This window comes from Schistocerca piceifrons, chromosome 8 (assembly GCF_021461385.2).
Source record: "Schistocerca piceifrons isolate TAMUIC-IGC-003096 chromosome 8, iqSchPice1.1, whole genome shotgun sequence".
Lineage (NCBI taxonomy): Eukaryota > Metazoa > Arthropoda > Insecta > Orthoptera > Acrididae > Schistocerca > Schistocerca piceifrons.
Window position 1 is genome coordinate 429,839,720 of NC_060145.1, and position 20,295 is coordinate 429,860,014.

General features: G+C 41.6%; 1 protein-coding gene across 2 annotated transcripts in view; it reads right to left on the reverse strand.

The window, feature by feature from the left end:
• LOC124711983 (beta-ureidopropionase) overlaps positions 1-20,295 on the reverse strand; it is a 154,218-nt gene that overhangs the window by 13,591 nt on the left and 120,332 nt on the right. For both annotated transcript variants that reach the window (XM_047242266.1, XM_047242265.1), the window contains one exon: positions 14,100-14,292. In XM_047242266.1, coding sequence (XP_047098222.1) covers positions 14,100-14,292 — 193 coding nt within the window. The remainder of the gene's footprint in view (positions 1-14,099; positions 14,293-20,295) is intronic.

Consider the following 20,295-nt stretch of genomic DNA (forward strand, 5'->3'; position numbering starts at 1 on the left):
TGAAAAGATGAATGAGGTAAGTATTAGTGTCAGTGGTGTTGAGAAAAAACAGAAATTGTTGAAACTGCACAAAGCTTCAGGTCCTGATGGAATCCCTATTCAGATTCTATACTGAATTTGCAGCTGAGTTAGCCTCTCCTTTAACTATAACCTATCGTAGATCCCTTGAGCGAAAAACTGTGCCCAGTTCTTGGAAAAAGGCACATGTCACACCCGTCTACAAGAAGGCTAGCAAAATTGATTAACAAAACTACCACCCAGTATCCTTGACATTAATTTTTCTAGAATCTTAGAACATATTCTGAGCTCAAACTTAATTAGGTATCTTGAACAGAATGACCTCCTGAATGCCAGCCAGCATTGGATTTCGAAAATATCAATTATGTGAAACCCAACTCACACTTTTCTCACATGACATACTGAAAAATTTGAATCAAGGCAACCAGGTAGCTGCAGTATTTCTTGATTTTTGAAAAGCATTTGACTGAGTACCAAACCTATGCTTATAGCAAAAAGTACAATCACATGTGGTATCAAGTGAAATTTGTGACCAGACTGACAACATTTTGGTACGAAGGACATAGCATGTTATCATCATCAGATGTAGAAGTGTGTTGGGACCCTTGCAGTTCATGTTATATATTAATGACCTTGCAAACAATATTAACAGTAAAATCAGGCTCTGTGCAGATGATGTAGTTATCTATAATGAAATGCTATCTGAGAGATAAGTCAGATCTTGGTAAGTCTTCAACATAGTGCAGAGATTGGCACCTTGCTTTAAATGTTCAGAATGTAAAATTGTGCACTTCACAAAACAAAAAAACATAGTAGCCTATGACTATAATATCAATAACTCACTGTTGGAATTTGCCAACTTACACAAATACCGGGTGTAACACTTTGTGGGTGTATAAAATGGAATTAGCACATAGGTTCAGTTTCGGAAAAGGAGACTGTAAACTTCCTAGAATATTGCTCAAGTGTGAAGGACCTGTACCAGATAGGACTAACAGGGGATACTGAACGTATGCAGAGAAGGGCAAACGAATGGTCACAGGTTTGTTTACTCCATGGGAGAGTGTTATGAAGATACTGAAGGAACTGGACTGGAAGACTCTTGAAGACAGACGTAAACTATATCAAGATAGTCTGTTAACAGTCTCAAGGGTCAGCTTTAAATGATTAATCTAGGAATATACTACAGCCCCTATGTATCCCTCACATATGGATTGTGAGTATAAGATTAGAATAAATACTGCACATGCAGAGGCATCATTCTTCCTGAACTCTATACATGAATGAAATAGGAAGAAACCCTAATAACTGGTAAGGGACGTACCCTCCTGCATGCACCTCACAATGGTTTGCAGAGTATAGATGTGAATGTAGACCAGTGCAAGCTTAGCATACAGACAGTAATAGCATGGCTACCTCTATTAGTGCAGACGGCTGTGGTAATAGCAATGTGGACATTCATAGGATTGGTTTTACAATCTCCAGTTAGCAGCTGGTTAAGCTCTATTCTGAGAATGGCGTAAGAACCACTTTGTACGAACCCAGAATACCACCTAACTGGAGAATAAACTAGGGATAACTTAACTGGTGATTTTTGGCTGGTTTGTGAGCTTAATCTTTCAAGATGGCAGGAACAACTGCTGATGCAGTTGCAGACATTAATGGTGGGATTTTGCCTGTACTGTACATGAGAATGAGGAAGGAGAAGAAAGTGAGATGACACCGATTCTGAATTTATATCCAGATTTCACTTATCTAAGGAAGCCATACTTTTCAGTCTTGTACTTGAGAAACTGGAGCATATGTTGGACAGGTGAGACTATTTCTTTGTTTTATAAAGTAATACTGTTTATTTGTAGTTGTGTGCATTTGATTTCAGTACTTCATGAATTCTGTCATTTTATTTATGTAAATCAGGCACATTAAAATTTGTGCCAAAACAGTCTTATTTATCTGATGTGTGTTACAGTTCCTACAGTAGTTGAAAGGAGTGTTTCATTTTATTTAGCAGTTCCTTAATAGAATAAACCAGATAAAAGAACCACACCAATTATGGCTACTGTTTGTATTAACAGCTGTTTCAGTTGTAGACAAAAATGCTATATGTTGTTCCAGTCTGTTTTCTATTAGGAATGTCACTTTTTGTAAACATCACAGCAGTCTCAGAGCAACTTTCACCTCTTAGTGAAAATGTTAGGATTACAGGACCATTAATGCTTCAGGGTAACAACATTGTCTTCCCCTACCATTATTCACTGAAGCCTGTGAACTATCTGTCTTACTCAAGAGAGGTAATTAAGATTAGCAGGAAAATTAGTATTTAAAAAATGGAGATGCCTCCTCAGCTACAGAACATAAATGTTGTGTTTCTCAAATATCAGTGTTATCCACATAAGCCCATCCATATTTATCATAAAATAATAGCTATATATGCATGTTATAGGAGCAAAATAGGAATCTAGTTAATGAATCTACATATTTGTAGCATGTCAAAGGAGTGCCATTAGAAGAGGAAGTAGACATACACATGCAAACACAGATGAGAAAGGTTTTCCTTTGTCTCTGACGCTGTTATCAACTTCTACCACGTGTAATAAACAGGTGCTATGGTAGAAATGACACATGAAAGTAACAACGTTTCATGAAGTTGCATTCTATGGATGTTCATGATTAAATGTTACAGACAGTTTACTTGCAGTAATACACGCATACTGTACAGCTACAGTGTCGCAACTGCTACGTCACTGATGTTGTGAACAGTGGAAAATGAAACATGGTATCAAAGCCTTTGGGAACAACAAACATTGTGTATTAGTATATTTTTTCACCCGCTTTGGTGCAAGAGTAAACAGAACTAACTCTTGCGTTCATTTGCCACTGTCACCACAAAATTTAGACTGTTCCTAATTTTTAGTATCTTCGTTTTGAGTAGCTACAATCAGTACCTTTATTTTGAGTAGCTACAATGTCCTTTATTGTGCCTCAAAGAAGAACATTAACAGGTCAGACTTTAAGATGAGGAGTTAGAGAGGCACAATTTTTACATACCGAAAGTAATAGGAATAATGTAAATGTGGCGACTGCCAAGTTACATCAAAGAAGTTCGTGCGATCACCGCCTGGGGCACTGACGTGCGCACTTATTCTGTGCCTAAGAAGAAACACTATTGAATTATGTGTTTTTAGTTTGTAATATATTATTTCATTGTTATAGCTTCAAGTTATTTATCCTTTTCATTTCCAATAAATGTTCCCGTTCTCAACGTATGTGACTTTCCTTTACATACTTGAGAGTTTTTTTAATATGGAAGAAAGAATAAGACTCGCATTTGCTGCATGCTGTATGCCCACATATCAAAGTAGTTTAGTGTCAGTCTTAAAGGCCTATAAGATGACCTTCAGTGGTGACTGTGTCGTGATCGTAGCTCAGACGAATGGATTGCGATGAGAAAACATCAACTTGCTGTAATAAAATAGTGAATGAAGAAGTGTATAACATGTCAAGATCAGCTGTACGACTTTCACAGATCTGGCCTACCAGTCCAATTCTCTGGTTTGTGCAAAGGGAAGCAAATGTTCTGGCGTAATAATGGACATCACTAAAGTCAACCTGGTGGTAAGTAAAATTGACCACAGTTTCACAGCCGAAGTACAAGATATAATAACAGCATCACTGAACATGGACACATATTCGAAACTGAAGTCAGAATTAATACACAAGAGTGTCTGCCTCTCAAGAGAAGAGAGTGTGACAGGCACTCATGCAAGAAGACATCGGTGGCAAGAAACCACTACAATACTTACGTCACTTAAGAAGCAAAGTGGACACTCACACAGTGCGACACACTTCTACTACACAATATGGAGCAGTACATTGCCAGAGCAAGTGAAAGTGATAATTGCCTCTCAAACCTAGATGTCCTTGGACGAAGTCACCACACTGGCTGACAGGATACAAGACATTATTGTGCCCACTTCTGGAACCAATGTTACTGTTGTGTTCAACAACACTGCAACAGAAATGAACCTGATTGCGACAAGTTTTTAAAAAAAAAGTGACAGCACTGGAGCAATAATCAAATGACAGCTTGAGAAGCAAAACTGTTGCTCTGTCTAATCAACTGAGAAAACTCCTCACTGGTCGTGTTCTTAAAAGTAATTCCTGATGGCAATCGCAGAGCCACACCACTCACAACACGACACATCACAATGATGCCAAAGTCAAGAACACATGCAGGTATCATCAGTGATTCAGGGATCAATCCCATAAGTCCAATGTGCCATGTGAATACAGAAATGTTAAGCGCCAAGCAGAAGTCAATGCGCCTGTCTGTTCCTCTACCTGCCTGTATCTCACTGACTGTAAGTCAGGATGCAAATTCTTGATAGATACCAGCTCAGATTTAAGTATTCTGCTGCAGGAAAAGCCACTTAAGTATCACCTGATCACTGCCTTCAAGCTGACAGTGGCCAACAATTCTGATATTTGTACATACAGCACACAGCATATGGAATTAGAACTAGGGCTGCATCATGCTATAACACGGAAGTTCACTGCTGCTGATGTAACGGAACCGATCATGAGTGGACCTACTCGCCCACTACCACTTGCTGCCCGATGTCACCGACACCTGGCTATGAGATGCAGTCATCGGGCTGTCATTGACTTGGGAAACGAAGATGTCCTATCCTAGTGGAACTTATTGACAAGGTTGCTGTTGCTGTAACTGACCATGCAGCATATGCCCCCATGAAACCTCATGATCCACAGCAACATTCTGAATCTGCTCTTTATTTCTTGCATCGATCAAAATTGATGACATGTAGCCGGGCAATATTCTGTGGGGGTGATGAGGCACATTTTACACCATGGAAGGTATGCACAGAACTGCCAGATTCAGTGTACTGTTAAACTGTGTGTTGTGTGTGAAGAGCTGTTGCCCTTACCACATGTGACTGTGTGTATGAATTCACAAGCACCTTTATTCTTGCTCTGTTCTTCTTTGAACAGAATATGGCCAGATGTTCTGTGAGGCATACCATGACACCTGCACATTATCGAGACCTCCTTGTACAACATGTGATTCCTGCTTTGGAAGAGTGCAACAATGTGGAAACCACTGTTTTCATGTAAGATGGGGTAACTTCTCATATAGCTCGCCCAATGAAATATCTGTTTACTGCGACCATCCATAAACTTGTTATCTCTAGAGGTTTTCCAGAAGCATAGCATGCATGATCATCTGATCTGAATCCATGTGACTTTTGGCTCTGGGGTATCAAAAAGAACAAGTGTACTGGGGACACATTCAGTCTCTACCTGACTTGAAGACCAATACACAAGAACACATTGCTCAGATTCCACCAAAACTGCTGTGAGCAACTGTTGATCACACTGTTTAATAGATGCAGCCTCTCATTGACATCTCCGGTGCTCATATCAAACAAACTGTGTAACTGGTGGTTAATAATAACATCAACATTATGCCTGTCTCACTTGTTTGATCTTTCCTGGCCATGCCCAATTCATAATCTGTTACATATGGAAACATTTCCATATTTCTTTCTTGTACTCAAAGTACTGGATTTGCACGTGGTAACCAAAACTGGAACTAATGTTTTTTCCAGTATAAATCGGTCCTGCACTAACACATTAGAATACCTACCAAGTTTCACTGCCATATAATAATTATAGCTCACACTGGACCTCTGTGAGTAGCTCCACTTTAATTATAATCACTCAATCACATACTGGCCCCAGGTTATGTTGGTAGTAAACAACAGTATCAGATGTAAGGGCTGTTGCAAAGTCTCTGAGCCTCACTTCCCTCAGCTTTCTCATCTGTACTACATGTCCTCCTGTGGACTTATTAACAATGACCTCACACACTTGGTTCTTTTCTGGACATGATTTAGACTTTTTATTCCCTGCTGTCAAGGCTTGTCTTGCACAAGGACATATGTAATCCCTTAATGTCACCATTCTCCATTCAACCACATATTATGCCTTTTGCAAGTGAACCAATGGTGTGTGTGTGTGTGTGTGTGTGTGTGTGTGTGTGTGTGTGTGTGTGTGTGTGTGTGTGTGTGTGTGTGTACACACATAGAGAAAGTGTTTTGTATTCAAGGGTTTCCCAGTTCTCCAGAAATTACATTTGAGTTATTCAGTATCCCTCCAGAAAAATCCACATCCAGAAATTTTTGTTTTTGTTTAGTTCCAGAAGAGTTGAGATCTATCATATTCTGTGATTTGTTTGTACTTAATTGGTGTTCAACAAAACCTATCTCATTGAAGAAGCAGACTTACAATAGGAATGTCACAAGGACTAGAGGACCATGAATTTCAGACAGGCCTCCTTTAAACAGCCCTCAAAAGATTGGAGCTTATTTGGCTCCCATTGCCATGCCCCTGAAACCTTTGTAGGCCTGTCATTCAAGTGTGAAGTAATCACTAGTAAGTATGAAGCTGATTAAGGTGAGTAGGAAGGATGTCATGAGACCTCAGCCCCCAGAGACAACTGATACCATGCATGTGTGAGTTGTGCATGTATGAATGTGAGCCCACATGTGTGTGTGTGTGTGTTTTTCTGAATCTGATGGGAGACTTCGTCAGATGAGTAAGTCAACTTTTAAATATGGCTGTCTGCCACTCAAGACTTCCTCTATGTGGTGAGTATTCATATTGATGTAAATCCATTCTGGATTTTTCATTGTTTAATATAACTGGCAAGGTAGGTTAGGAGACAGTTTGACACCTTTTGAGGCAACGCTTGGCCTGTTGCTGCAGTTTGTAACTGGTTTGACAGATAATATCATTGAAGGCACTGTGATGAGCAGCTACCAGAAAATTTTGCGGAGGGAAAGACATTTACCGGGGAGAAAACTGAAAGCAGTATATAGGTCATAAATGACATGGGTGTAGGCAAGAAGTTGCTGTGTTCGGTAATGCAGGAGGTAGGGAAGGATTATGTTATATTTGAAAAAAAGATAATTTGAAGTTAAGAGCTTTACAGGTAATTCCTAGTGACATGTGAGATTCGAGGAACAGGATGTGGGACTTCAGTTGTGAGAGCACAAAAGCATGGCTTTTAAAGGAATAGGTGATGGGATGCATCATGGGAGGAAAGGAAAGACTAATGTGATACAAAAGATGTAGCAAAGAAAAAGAAGCCATAAAATAAAGGCTGTTAGAGACTTGTAAGAAGATTATTAGAACAAGCATGAATTTAAAGAAGTGTCAAAAATCAAGAGAGAAGGATAACAGGGACAAAAACTGTAAGAAAACTGGAAAAACTGAACATACATTCTTTTGGATGGGAAAGAACAATAGAATAGGGAGTAATAGGCAACTGACATGATTTGGGATGGGGGAGGGGAAGGGGAACAGAAACGAATAAAATGCTGAGAGAAGATAGTAAATTACTGTGCTTCATGAAGAATATAGCAACAAATAGAGAAAATATCATTACACTGTGTAGCAATGAGTACACAAAAACCAGCTGAAATATAACAATTAATGAAACTGAAGATCCTATCCAAATACAGAAACTGACAGTACACGAGATTACAGTCAAGCTTAATATCAGATGAAATCCAATAAAACAGATACAAGCAACTGTCACAAAACAGCAGAGATGCTGAGTTGACAGGAACATAAGAAAGGGCTGAGAATTTTGCCCCCCCCCCCCTCCCCCCACACACACACCACATGTATGGCCACATTCCTTCTTTGGCAGCTGGAGGCTGACTACATTGGGCTGCCACTACACCTTGACTCTGAGGGTAGAAAAAAGATGGGGAGTGTACGAGAGAGAGTTGTGGAAGAGTGGCTGATAAGCTAGAAGGCAGGGGGCAGTGGGAGCTCAGGACAGGAATGAAGCACAGGTGAGCTTTTTCCAGCTGTACGCGGGAGGAGTTGTGTGTGGTGTACAGTGACATGGAGCAGTGGATTGGCAGGGGGACACAAGACAAAGAAAGAGGAAGATTGTGGAAAGAGGATCTGATTGCAGGATGAGTGACATTAGGGTCAAGAGGCAAGGGTGAGTTGGGTGTGAGGCAGGGTCTAATGGATACTGAGGTCAGAAGTATTATTAGAGGATCAAAAGACATGTTGTAAGGACAACTCCCTATCTTATCAGACCCAGGACACCTGTGAAAACAGTCATGTCACATACCATCTGTTCCATAATTTCTGCACTGTATTATATAAGGCCATGATTACTAATCAGCTCTCCACTTGAATGAATGGTCACCAACAAACTGTGCTCAACAACATGATTGACCAGACTTCTGAACACATCGTGCTCACTTTCAATGGCTTCACAAGCTGTGCCATCTGGATTCTCCTCCCTAACACCAGCTTTTCTGAATTACATAGATGGGAGTTATCCTGGCAAAAACATCCTTAACACATATGAAAAATGTAATTACTTATGTCCTAATCCCATTCAAATTGCCCCCTTCCCCACAAGAAATCATTATAGCTTCAAGGTCTGCCTTGTGGTTTACTTTCCCTTACACAGCCTAAAAAACTGCCTTTGTCCCCCATAAAACATTGTATTCCCAAAAATCCTCTTCAGATTCCCAATGATTTAGTGAACAAACAGTTTGAAAACCTTACCCTACAGAATCTCAGGTTTAACCATGCTCAAGCTGTCAAGTACCTGTTTTCTTTTACTTTTTCACTTCGGTGAAAGAATTTCATCATTTCAAAACCTACTCATCACAGACCATCCATGTCCTCATTGAATCTTGTCTTAAGTAAAGCTATTCTCCCTCCAAAACATGATCTTCCACCCCCCAGCACCACCCCCTCCCACTCTCTGTAATCTCACAGGAATTTTTCACATCCAACCTGGTGTCCCATTCATTCTTGAAATGCCTTCCCAGAGAGTCCAACGTTGTCACAGCTATGGAAGAAACGGATATTCCAGACCTATGAAATTGTGTTGACCTTCAACAAGTTTTCAGATACCACTAAGTCACACAATTTTTTGACTATTAAATTATTGATTTAGCAGCATGTTTCGATGTGATACCTCATTATCAGGCTACAATGCCATTACAAAAGCAATTTAATTTTTTTTCCTTAACTGTTGTGATCATCCTGTGGGGGGAGGCAGGAAGAGAGGGTGAGGGTGAGGGGGAGCAAGGGAGGGAGGGAGGGAGGGAGGGAGGGAGGGGGAGGGGGGAGGGAGGGAGAGAGGGAGGGAGGGAGGGAGGGAGGGAGGGAGGGGGAGAGGGTGAGAGAGAGAGAGAGAGAGAGAGAGAGAGAGAGAGAGAGAGAGAGAGAGAGAGAGAGAGAATAACCTCATATGAGATGTCATCGTGAACTGCACTACATGACTGAGGTGTCTCTGACAACTTTCCAACACTTCTGCTTACAAACTTTACCACTATGATTCTATGACAAATGTTCAAAATTACTCCCAACAGTTTCCCACAGCATCAGTCTTTCACAAATCCTGGTACCTGAATCCATCTCTGTTCTCACACTGGCAGCCCACTGTACATCCACTTTTAACCTGCTCCCAAAGCTCCAAAAACTCAACTACACTGGTCTCTCCATTGGTCAGCCTATTGAAGATAACTGCAGTGGCTGTGTTTCCAGCATCTCAAACCAACTGTTTGCTATCTCCAATTATACATACAAAACACCACTTCCTCCAATGTATTTCCACAGTTCCTGTCTCATTACCATCAAACTCCATGCTTATTACCATGAATGTCCTTGCTTTGAACGAACACTACTATGTCCTCCTTGCACCAAACTTACCACCTCTTTCCTAACCTTTTTGGCCAATCATACATTGTCCCATAATTACTCTCCCTTGAAGATCTATTATACAAACAAATTTTCATGGTACTTTCCTATACCAGCCTGTTTGTTTCTATCCCTTCAATTTAAAACTCACGTCCGACTCAGAGTCATTCATGATATTGTCCCTTATCATTTAGCTACAATATAGCAGGTCAGCAACTGGAAGCAGTTAATTCCATAAATTATCTGTGAGTACACATTAGGAGTGATTTAAAATGGAATGAGCATATAAAGTTGATTGTCGGTAAAGCAGATGCCAGACTGAGATTCATTGGAAGAATCCTAAGGAAATGCAATCCGAAAACAAAGGAAGTAGGTTACAGTATGCTTGTTCGCCTACTGCTTGAATGCTGCTCAGCGGTGTGGGATCTGTACCAGATAGGGTTGATAGAAGAGAGAGAGAAGATCCAACGGAGAGCAGTGTGCTTCGTTACAGGATCATTTAGTAATCGAAAAAGCGTTACGGAGATGATAGATAAACTCCAATGGAAGACTCTGCAGGAGAGACGCTCAGTAGCTCTGTACAGGCTTTTGTTGAAGTTTCGAGAACATACCTTCACCGAGGAGTCAAGCAGTATATTGCTCCCTCCTCCGTATATCCTGCGAAGAGACCATGAGTATAAAATCAGAGAGATTAGAGCCCACACAAAAGCATACTGACAATCCTTCTTTCCACGAACAATACGAGACTGGAATAGAAGGGAGAACCGATAGAGGTACTCAAGGGTACCCTCCGCCACACACCGTCAGATGTAGATGTAGATGTAGATGTAGATGTAGATGTAGATGATATGGAGACATTGGAAGAACAACCTCTGTTCTCTTCTCTGGACTCTCAATATCTAGTCCCACATCTCTATTACATGGTTCTCATCCACTCATTGAGCTACTTTCTTGGATGTTGATTTCTGTCTCTCTGATGGCTTAATAAAAACCTCTTTTCATATCAGGGCCACCCATTGCTACTCCATTTCATCAGCTGTTATCCATTTCACATTACAAACTTGACATCTAAGGATGTCACATCTGCAGTGGGAAGGACTTACCCAAGTATGCTGATTACTTTTCCAGAACCTTTAAAAACAGACAGTCTCTTGCACAGCTTGTCCAGAAACAGACTTATTTCCATGTTTCTTTTCATGACATGAATGAATGCCTACTTTAAATCAATTGCTTAACTTACTTCCATTCTCATGCAATATCACTCAAGCCACATAATTTGCCAGGGCTTCAGCTACCTCTCATCACACTCTAGTTGATGGACACCCTACTCCAAATTCTACCCTTATCTTCTAAAGCAGTATTAACACCCACACAATCTACATAACATCCTAATCCACACCAGTCTTGAACGTCTTGAGTAAGATCTCTGTGAGTAATCCTAGGTTCATACATACACTCTGAAACAAAAAAAAAGGAAAGGTGCACCATGAAATAATTATGTGAATGGCATGGAAATCAGTAGATGTGATGTACACATGCTGACAAATAAATGATTACAGTTTCAGAAAAAATGGATGATTTGTTCAAGAGTAAGACTTCACAAATTCAGCAAGTCAGTAACACATTGGTCCACATCTGTTCCTTTGCAAGCAGTTATTCAGCTTGGCATTGATTGATAGAGTAGTTGGATATCCTTCTGAAGGACATGCCAAATTCTGTCCAGTCAGTGTGTTATATCATCAAAATCTCAAGCTGATTACTCCAAACATTCTCAATTGGGAAGAGATATGCTGAATTTTCTGGCCAAGATAGCGTTTGGCAAGCATGAAGACAAGGAGTAGAAACTTTTGCCACATGTTGGTGGGGATTATCTTGCTGAAATGTAAGGCCAGGATGGCTCGACATGAAGGACAACAAAATGGGGTCTAAAATAGTGTCGACATACTGCTCTGCTCTGAGGATGCTGTGGATGACAACCAAAGGGATCTTGCCAACTGAGAATGCTTGGAGCAATATGGGCAGGGTCCTCCAACCATCTCAGGATTTTGATGACCTAATGCATCAGTTGGACATAATTTGGCACAATATTTCTCAGGAAGGTATCCTACAAAGACTAACAATCAATGCCAAGCCAAATAATTGCTTGCATACAGGCCGCAAGTGGACCAATGTGTTATTGACTTGACCAATTTGCGAAGCTCTTTCTCTTGAATAAATCATCCAATTTTTCTGAAATCGCAATCATTTGTTTGTCTGTACAAGTACATAAAATCTTCCGTCTGTCCCAATCAGATAATTCTTATATGGTGGGTCACTTTTTTGTTTTAAGAGTGTATATCCATCACTTGGTACTGGAGTGTAGTCACTGCCACTTCTTATCCATACAAAGGAAGCACCACAGCTGAAAGCAGCCTTGTCATATACCTAAGCCACAGTGTTTTCTGTCGATATGACAACAAAATAGACTTCTACATGCACGGACAGCCACCACCAAACAGTGGCCAACCACAAACTTACACTGCTGCTCGATGAATGTGCAGCACTGTTCCTCGCAGTTTTTTATAGACTTATTAGTTCATCTGCACTGTTCTATCTAAGGGTGCAAGAAAATTCCACAAACTGGCTTATTTTTCTATTATTCTGTAATAATGAGATAAAATAAATGAAATTAATATTGTCTTTCTTTTCATTCTTGAATTATTTTTCTCATTAACCACAGGCAATTGAAATGATTCAATATAGAAAACAAGATACTATTTCCATATTAACTGTATGCACTTGTAAAGAAATTTCACAGTTACACCACTGGCAATTAAAAGTGCAACATAATGAAGGCAGTGCACAACAAATGTCAGACTGGCATGAAGTGTACTACATGATTGGATAACCAAATGATTAGCATTTCTGCAGAATCACATGAAGTGAGTAGGAGTCACACCTCCTGCATTCTGTATTTAAGGAGATAATATGCAGAAATCATGTACAATTGCTACGTTTTGTGAGAAGATCATGGCGCGCCTCATGTAAAAAGGAGAAATGTCTACCAGCACTGTCTGATTTTGACAGTGGCACAGTTGTGGCCTACTGAGACTGCTGTTCACCATTCTGTGATATCACTGATCACTCTGGACAAGATCCCATGACTGTCACACAAATATGGAATCGATAGGTTCAGGATGGCGATACTTGATGCCATGCTGGACCTCAAGTCCCACATAACTAGTACTAGAGGGGACAAACATACTGTTTGTTCAGCTGTGCAGGATGATACAGTAGTGTAGTATATCTAGAGTCACGAAATGCGCTTGTAGCAGCAGTGTAAGTTTGTGGTTGGCCACTGTTTGGTGGTGGCTGTTCGTGCATGTACTGCAACATGAACTGCCAACTCCGCTGGCAGAATGTCAGAGGTAGTTCAGGGATATTTTCTGAGTATTTTGGTATGGTCTCTGATGACTAATTACAGACTAATTGTATATCATTTGATATTTTTTATCATCATTTATCTTTTTATCTCAGTTGAACTGAAAATATCTGCACAACAGTGTTAATGTCAGTGGTATTTGCTGTCTGTCTTGTTTGGAAAGAAACTTGGTCTAGTCACTCACGGTACTTGCTGTTGACAACAGTAATGTCCATTTCACTGTTCACCCTCAAGCTTGCATTTAGTCCTACTTAGTTCTGTCCCAGATCTGTTTTTCGGCAGTATTAGTTGTATGTAAACAGTGACATACAGCAGTATGGATAGGTTTACTGATCAAGACATGGCCAAGATGTACCTCATGTACGAATTCCCTGAAAGCAGAAGAGTGGTACAATGCTGCTATGCTGAATTCTTCCTGCAGTGGTGAAAGCCTGAACACAGTACTTTTGCATCTGGGTGCCTACTTTGTGTTTTGTGTTATATGAGCACAGTACATTGAGTCACTTCAATGTGGCTGAAGGCTCATTTTCCATGCTGATTTGGCAAAACTACTCAAATTTCTCACTCCAATGAAACCTTCTCAACTTGTTGGCACTTTTAGAGTGGCTCCCAAAAGATGACTAGCACTAGAAATCCCAAGATAGGTAGATAGATAGGTAGATAGATAGATAGATAGATAGATAGATAGATAGATACATAGACAGTGAAACTTTTTACAATACGGTAACGAAGAAATGACAGGTTGGAAAGGGGGATTATAACTATTACAAAAACAAATATCATTAACATACCATAAGAAGGAATCAAATGTCAACTAATTGTTATTATTGTCTTTGCACAAGTGATTAGAAATTAAAATAATATACAACTGCATTTTTAGTTTACTTGTTCTACTTACTGGTGTACGGCTACCATCTGGCGCTGCCACATAACTTGAACCATAGAAGTGGCCAAAGTCCTGGTGTGCTTCCCGACCATCACCAGAGGTAAACTTGTTTGGAAAGTATTCAGTGCCAACACGGTTGATTGCACAAGTAAAGTAGCTGTTGGCAATAGCCGCATTGCGTGCCTCTATCCCCCACAGTGGTTCACTGTAACAGTCAAATATAACTATTTAGTGCAAAATTGTCACCAAATAAGACCAATGGGTGCAAAATATCCCAACAACACAAACACAAATATAAGCACTTTTAATGTCAGATTACAGAACATACATATTAATGAGACTTGTTAGGTGAAATTTTCTCCTTCAATGTCTTCTTACTGATGATAACATATTTTATGCAGTATCAATCATGCATTGAGACATTATGTCTCATAAATATAATCCTGAGAATGGGTTTTCCAGGGTTTGGATTGACATAAGTTACACATTAACTCAGAGAAGCAACCAATGCAAGATTTTTCTGCAAGACTGCTAACAATAAATTATGAGTAGTCTATTCTGCTCACACTGATATTTATGGGAATTACTTACATTAGAGAAGCAACGACTCTCAAACATACCACTGCTCTTACTCTTACAATAATCAACTTATTTTTACCTGCTACACTCATGTAATCCAATTTTTAATGGCAAGACCATGCAGCAGAAATGCTGAGTCACAAACAGGCACAACAAGAAAACTGTCAATAAAGCTTTCAGCCCACAAGGCCTTTGTGAAAAATATATCACACACACACACACACACACACACACACACACACACACACACACACACACACACACACGTGACTGCAGTCTCAGGCTACTGTTGCCACAGTGGTTACAGTTGCCTGAGACAGCAATCATATGTGTGTGTATGTGTGTGTGTGTGTGTTGTCCATTTTGGACGAAGACCTTATGGAACAAAAGCTTTATTTGTGACAGTCTTTTTGTTGTGCCCATCTGTGACTCAGATCTCTGCAATATGGCGAATGCAAACTTTCCTTTTCATTATATTGTCACATTCCATCCTGGATTTTTCATTGTTTGGTTGAAATGGCTAGACATTTCCAGAAGAATATGTGGGCCCTGACCATGACTTACAGATTACAAGCTACACATTAAATCTGAAGAAATTGCAGAAATGTATGAAATTAAGGAGATGAGACCTGTACAAATTGAAAGAACCAGAGGTTATTTAGAGTTTCAAAGGGAACGTTAGGCTATGACAGACACAAATGAGGAAAACAATACAATAGAATACAACCTGGTAGTTCTGGGAATGGAATACTGAAAAAGAAAAGGCCCAGTAGGAATCTTTGGATAACATATTAGATACTGATTTTATAAAATTGTGAGACAGAATGACTGGGCAGCACTTATCTTCTCGGGGTTAACTTGTTAACAGATACATACAAAACTACAATAAATAATGCCAACTTTCCTTAGGTTACAGAGGAACGGCAAGTCACTCAGACTGCAGGATGAGAGGTGCAGCTTACCTGATCTGGTTGTCTCATCTTCTATAATCTTAAGCCTAGTTCCTTTTATTAAACGGTTGGACCAACATTTGTTAAAGAATACGCACTACACTGCAGCACATAGTTTTCAGTTCCTTCACATGCACAATTTCAAGCAATGGAAAATCGAGGATGGAATGTAACAATATTACAAAAAGGATAGTTGCTACTCACCACATAGCGGAGATGCTGACAAGCAGACAGGCACAACAACAAGACTGCCACAAAATAAGCTTTTGGCCACCAAGGCCTTTGTCAAAAATAGATGACTGACAGACACAAACACACATATTCAACTCACACACATGACCATAGTTTCCGGCAGCTGAAGCCAGACTACAAGCAGCAGCAGTAGTGCACGATGGGAGAGGCAACTGGGTGGGGGTAAGAAGAAAGCTGGGACAAGGAGGGGAAGGAATAGCAGGGTAGGTGTGGGGGACAGTGAAGTGCTGCTGGCGAGAATGCAGGGACAAGGTGGAGGCAGGGTACGGCAACTAGTTGCAATCGGGAGGTTAGCTGGAGGCAGGGGGGAAATGGGGGGGTGGGTAGCAGAAAAGGAAAGAAGTAAGGACACTGATTATGTTGGTGGTATAGAGGGCTGTGTAGTAATGAAGTGGGAACAGGGAAGGTGCAACGTGAGTAAGGGCAATGACTAAAGAAGGTTGTGGCCAGGAGGGTTATGGGAACACAGGATATATTGTGGGGAGAGTTCTCACCTGCACAGTTCGGAAAAGTTGGTGTTGATGGGAAGGATCCATATGGCACAGGCTGAAATGAAGAATGTCATGTTGGGCAACGTGCTCAGCAACAGGGTTCTCCAGGTGCTCCAGTTGTCTCTTGACTGCAGTTTGCGGGTGGCCATTCATGCGGACAGACAGCTTGTTGGTTGTCATGCTCACATAGAATGTGTCACAATGGTTGCAGCTTAGCTTGTAGATCACATGACTGGTTTCACAGGTTGCCCTGCCCTTGCTGAGATAGGTGATGTTTGTGACTGGACTGGAGTAGGTGGTGGTAGGATGTATGGCATAGGTCTTGCATGTAGGCCTATTACAGCGATATGAGCCACAAGGTAATCGGTTGGAATCAGGGGTAGTGTAGGGATGGATGAGTATATTGTGTAGGTTCAGTGGATAGTGGCATACCACTGTGGAAGGGATGGGAAGGACAGTGGGCAGGACATTTCTCGACAAAATAAATTTCGAGTGAACAGCCTGGTGTGAGTGTACAAAGGACACAATATTTTGGCAATTCACCTTGTTGCCACCATCAGGTGTGCTGATGTACTGCCAAGAGACAGCAGGCACGAGGTATATATCAGACTCCCTCTCCCTTGGGCACTCCCTCCACCGTCCACACCTGGGAACTCTCTCGGCTGTCCGTGCCGGGGTTCAATGCCCAGCTTGTGGCCCAGCATCTGGTAGTTCCCTCGCAGGTCTGCGCCCAGGGAGGTTTGCCAGCGGTGTTTCAGAGGTTCCTCCCCCTGCCCTCAATGTCAGTACATTATGGGATATTTCTATCTTCTCCTTAATCCAGATAATGGCTGGTTCCCAAGCTTGGTTAAGGGAATAGCTGCTGTCACAATTCAGTTCAGGTTTTCTTATTCTGATCACTATAGCTTCTTTGATGATACAGTCCCAATATGTTGACGTTTGTGTTAGGACCTTGGTCTTGTCATAATCCACGCCATAAAGTTCTGACAGGCAATGATCGGCAATTGCAGACTTATTAGGCTGATGTAATCTCCGTTGGTGTTCAGAGCATTGGTCTTCAATGGTGCAAATTGTCTGACCTATGTATTCCCTACTGCATTGGCTTGGTGTTTTGTAAACCCCTGATTTACGTAAACCAAGGTCATCCTTAACACTTCCAAGAGTTGCTCTGGTTTTAGTTGGAGGGCAGAAGATGGTTTTTACTTGATATTTGTGTAAAATGCGTCCAACTTTTCCTGATAAGGCCCCACAAAACGGAATGAATGCCATGGCCGTGTTTTCCACTGGTTCTTCATTAGTTTCTGCCGATTGTGTTATGAGTGTCAGACATAGAGCATCCCAGATTTGCCTTTCCTTATAACCATTCCTCAGAAACTGGGACTTCTGATGGGCCAATTCTTGTTGGAGACTGTCCTCATCAGAGGCAGCATGAGCTCTGTGTACAAGAGTTTTTAGCATGCCATTTTCTGAACAGGGTGGTGGCAGCTATCCGTGTGTAGATATAAGTTGGTGTGAGTTTTCTTTCTATACACGCTATGCCCCACCTGCTATCATTTCGTCTTTTGACAAGAACATCCAAGAAGGGGAGCATCCCATCTGATTCTACCTCCATGGTGAACTTGATATTCTCTTGTTGAGAGTGCCTTGAGTTGAGATGTGTGAGAAATTCCATCAGCTTGTCAATTCCATGTGGCCAAATAACAAATGTGTTGTCCACGTATCTGAAGAAACAGGTAGGTTTTAGATGCACTGACTCCAAGACTTCTTCCTCGAAATGTTCCATGTACATGTTAGTGACGATGGGAGAGAGAGGACTTCCCATAGCAACACCTTCGGTCTGCTTGTAGTAGTCACCATCAAATAGAAAATATGTTGATGTTAGAACATGTCTGAAGAGATCAGTGGTTTTCTCATCAAATTTCCAGCCGATGAGTTCCAGAGATTCTGGTAATGGAACCCTAGTAAACAGGGAAACCATGTCAAAGCTCACAAGTATGTCAGATTCCTTAATCATGAGGTGGTTGATGCATCCCAGGAAATCTGAAGAGTTATGGATGTGGTGTGGGCACGTCCCCATGTCAACAGCCGAGAGAGCGCCTGTGGCACGGATCGCAGAGGGAGCGCCCAAGGGAGGGGAAGGGGGAATCTGATATATACCTCATACCTGCCGTCCCTTGGCAGTACATCAGCACACCTGATGATGACAACAAGGTTGATTGCCGAAATATTGTGTCCTTTGTACACTCACAGTAGGCTGCTCATCCAAGATTTATTTCGTCATGAAATACACCTGGAGAAATTGAAGAATAACAGGACATTTCTCATTTCAGGGCACGACAAAAGGCAGCCAAAACCCTGGCAGGGAATGTAATATATCTGCCGTCTGCAGATAGGAAAATCTCAGAGTGTGAGTTATAGCGTTTTTATTTAAACTAAAGTCTTTCTTCAAAATTTACAAAACAATATTCGTGAGGTAGGACTGATCCTCCAAGCCTACCAATAACTAAATCAGAGATTCTTCCAAACATGAACTGTCTGTAGTAACCATACAACTTCACCAAACCAAGCCCCGGGCGTCTCGTGAAGAGCGGCGCGGAGTCCACGTTGCCATCACCTGAGTCCGAGGACGAGTAGAGGCCCTGCGAGGATGGCTCCGGTACGCTGGCGGCGGTGGACGATGACGCGGTGGCTACGATGACACTAGTGGGCTCGCTCGGCGTGAACTGCCTGTCCAGGCTCCTGCGCCAGCCTAAATACTGCTTGGCACATGGATATGGCTGGCTCTATTTGCAGTCATGTGTCGAGGGGAAGGAAAGACGTCTGCGGCTGTGGCGACCTCTTGCGGCACCATGGACACCTCCTGGTGGTCTCTGGGAAGTGTCTGTTTCCGGGACGACTGGCCAGGCTGACCCCTACTCGGTCTGGGGCCCACTGTACCGGCGTGCTTCACAGGAAGCGAGAGTTGCAGGTGCTTAGTCTGGACACAGTAAAAATGTAATTCAGTTGCTCCAGTCTAGGGTGGTACTGAGTTATGAGGGGAATGCTTCTCTGTGGATGGACAGTGAGGCTTTGGGATGTGGTGGATGACTGGAAAGATAAGGCATGGTAGATTTTTTTATACAAGGTTGGGAGGATAATTACAGTTTGTAAAGGCCTCAGTGAGACCTTCAGTATATTTCAAGAGGAACCACTCATCACTGCAGATGTGACGGTCATGGATAGGCTCTATGGAAGGGAATTCTTAATAAGAAATGGGTGACAGTTGTCAAAGCGGAGGTGTTGCTGGTGGTTAGTAGATTTGATATGGACAGGGGTTACTGATGTAGCTATCTTTGATGTGGAGGTCAACATCTAGAAAGGTAGCTTGTTGGGTTGAGTAGGACCAGGCAAAGCGAATGGAGGAGACGCTGTTGAGGTTCTGGAGGAATGTGGATAGAGTGTTTTCATCCTCATTCCAGATCGCAAAGATGTCATCAGTGAATCTGAACCAGATGAGGATTCTGGGTGTTTAGGAAGTATTGCTCTAGATGGACTACGAATAGGTTGGCATAGGATGGTACCATGCGGGCGCCCATAACTGAACTCCGGATTTGTTTATATGTAATGCCTTCAAAGAAGAAGTAATTGTGGGTGAGGATATAGGTGGTCATGGTGACTAGGAAGGAGGTTGTTGGTTCAGAATCTGTCGGGCATTGGGAATGGCAGTTTTCAACAGCAGTAAGGCCATGGGCATTAGGGATGTTAGTGTAAAGAGAGGTGGCATCAGTAGTGACAAGCAGGGCACTGTGACGTAAATTAACAGGAACTGTGGAGAGTCAGTGGAGGAAATGGTTGGTATCTTTTATAGGAGGGTAGGTTCCAGGTAATAGGCTGAAGGTGTTGGTCTACAAAAGCAGAGATTCTCATAGTAGAGGCACAGTAACTGGTCACAATGGA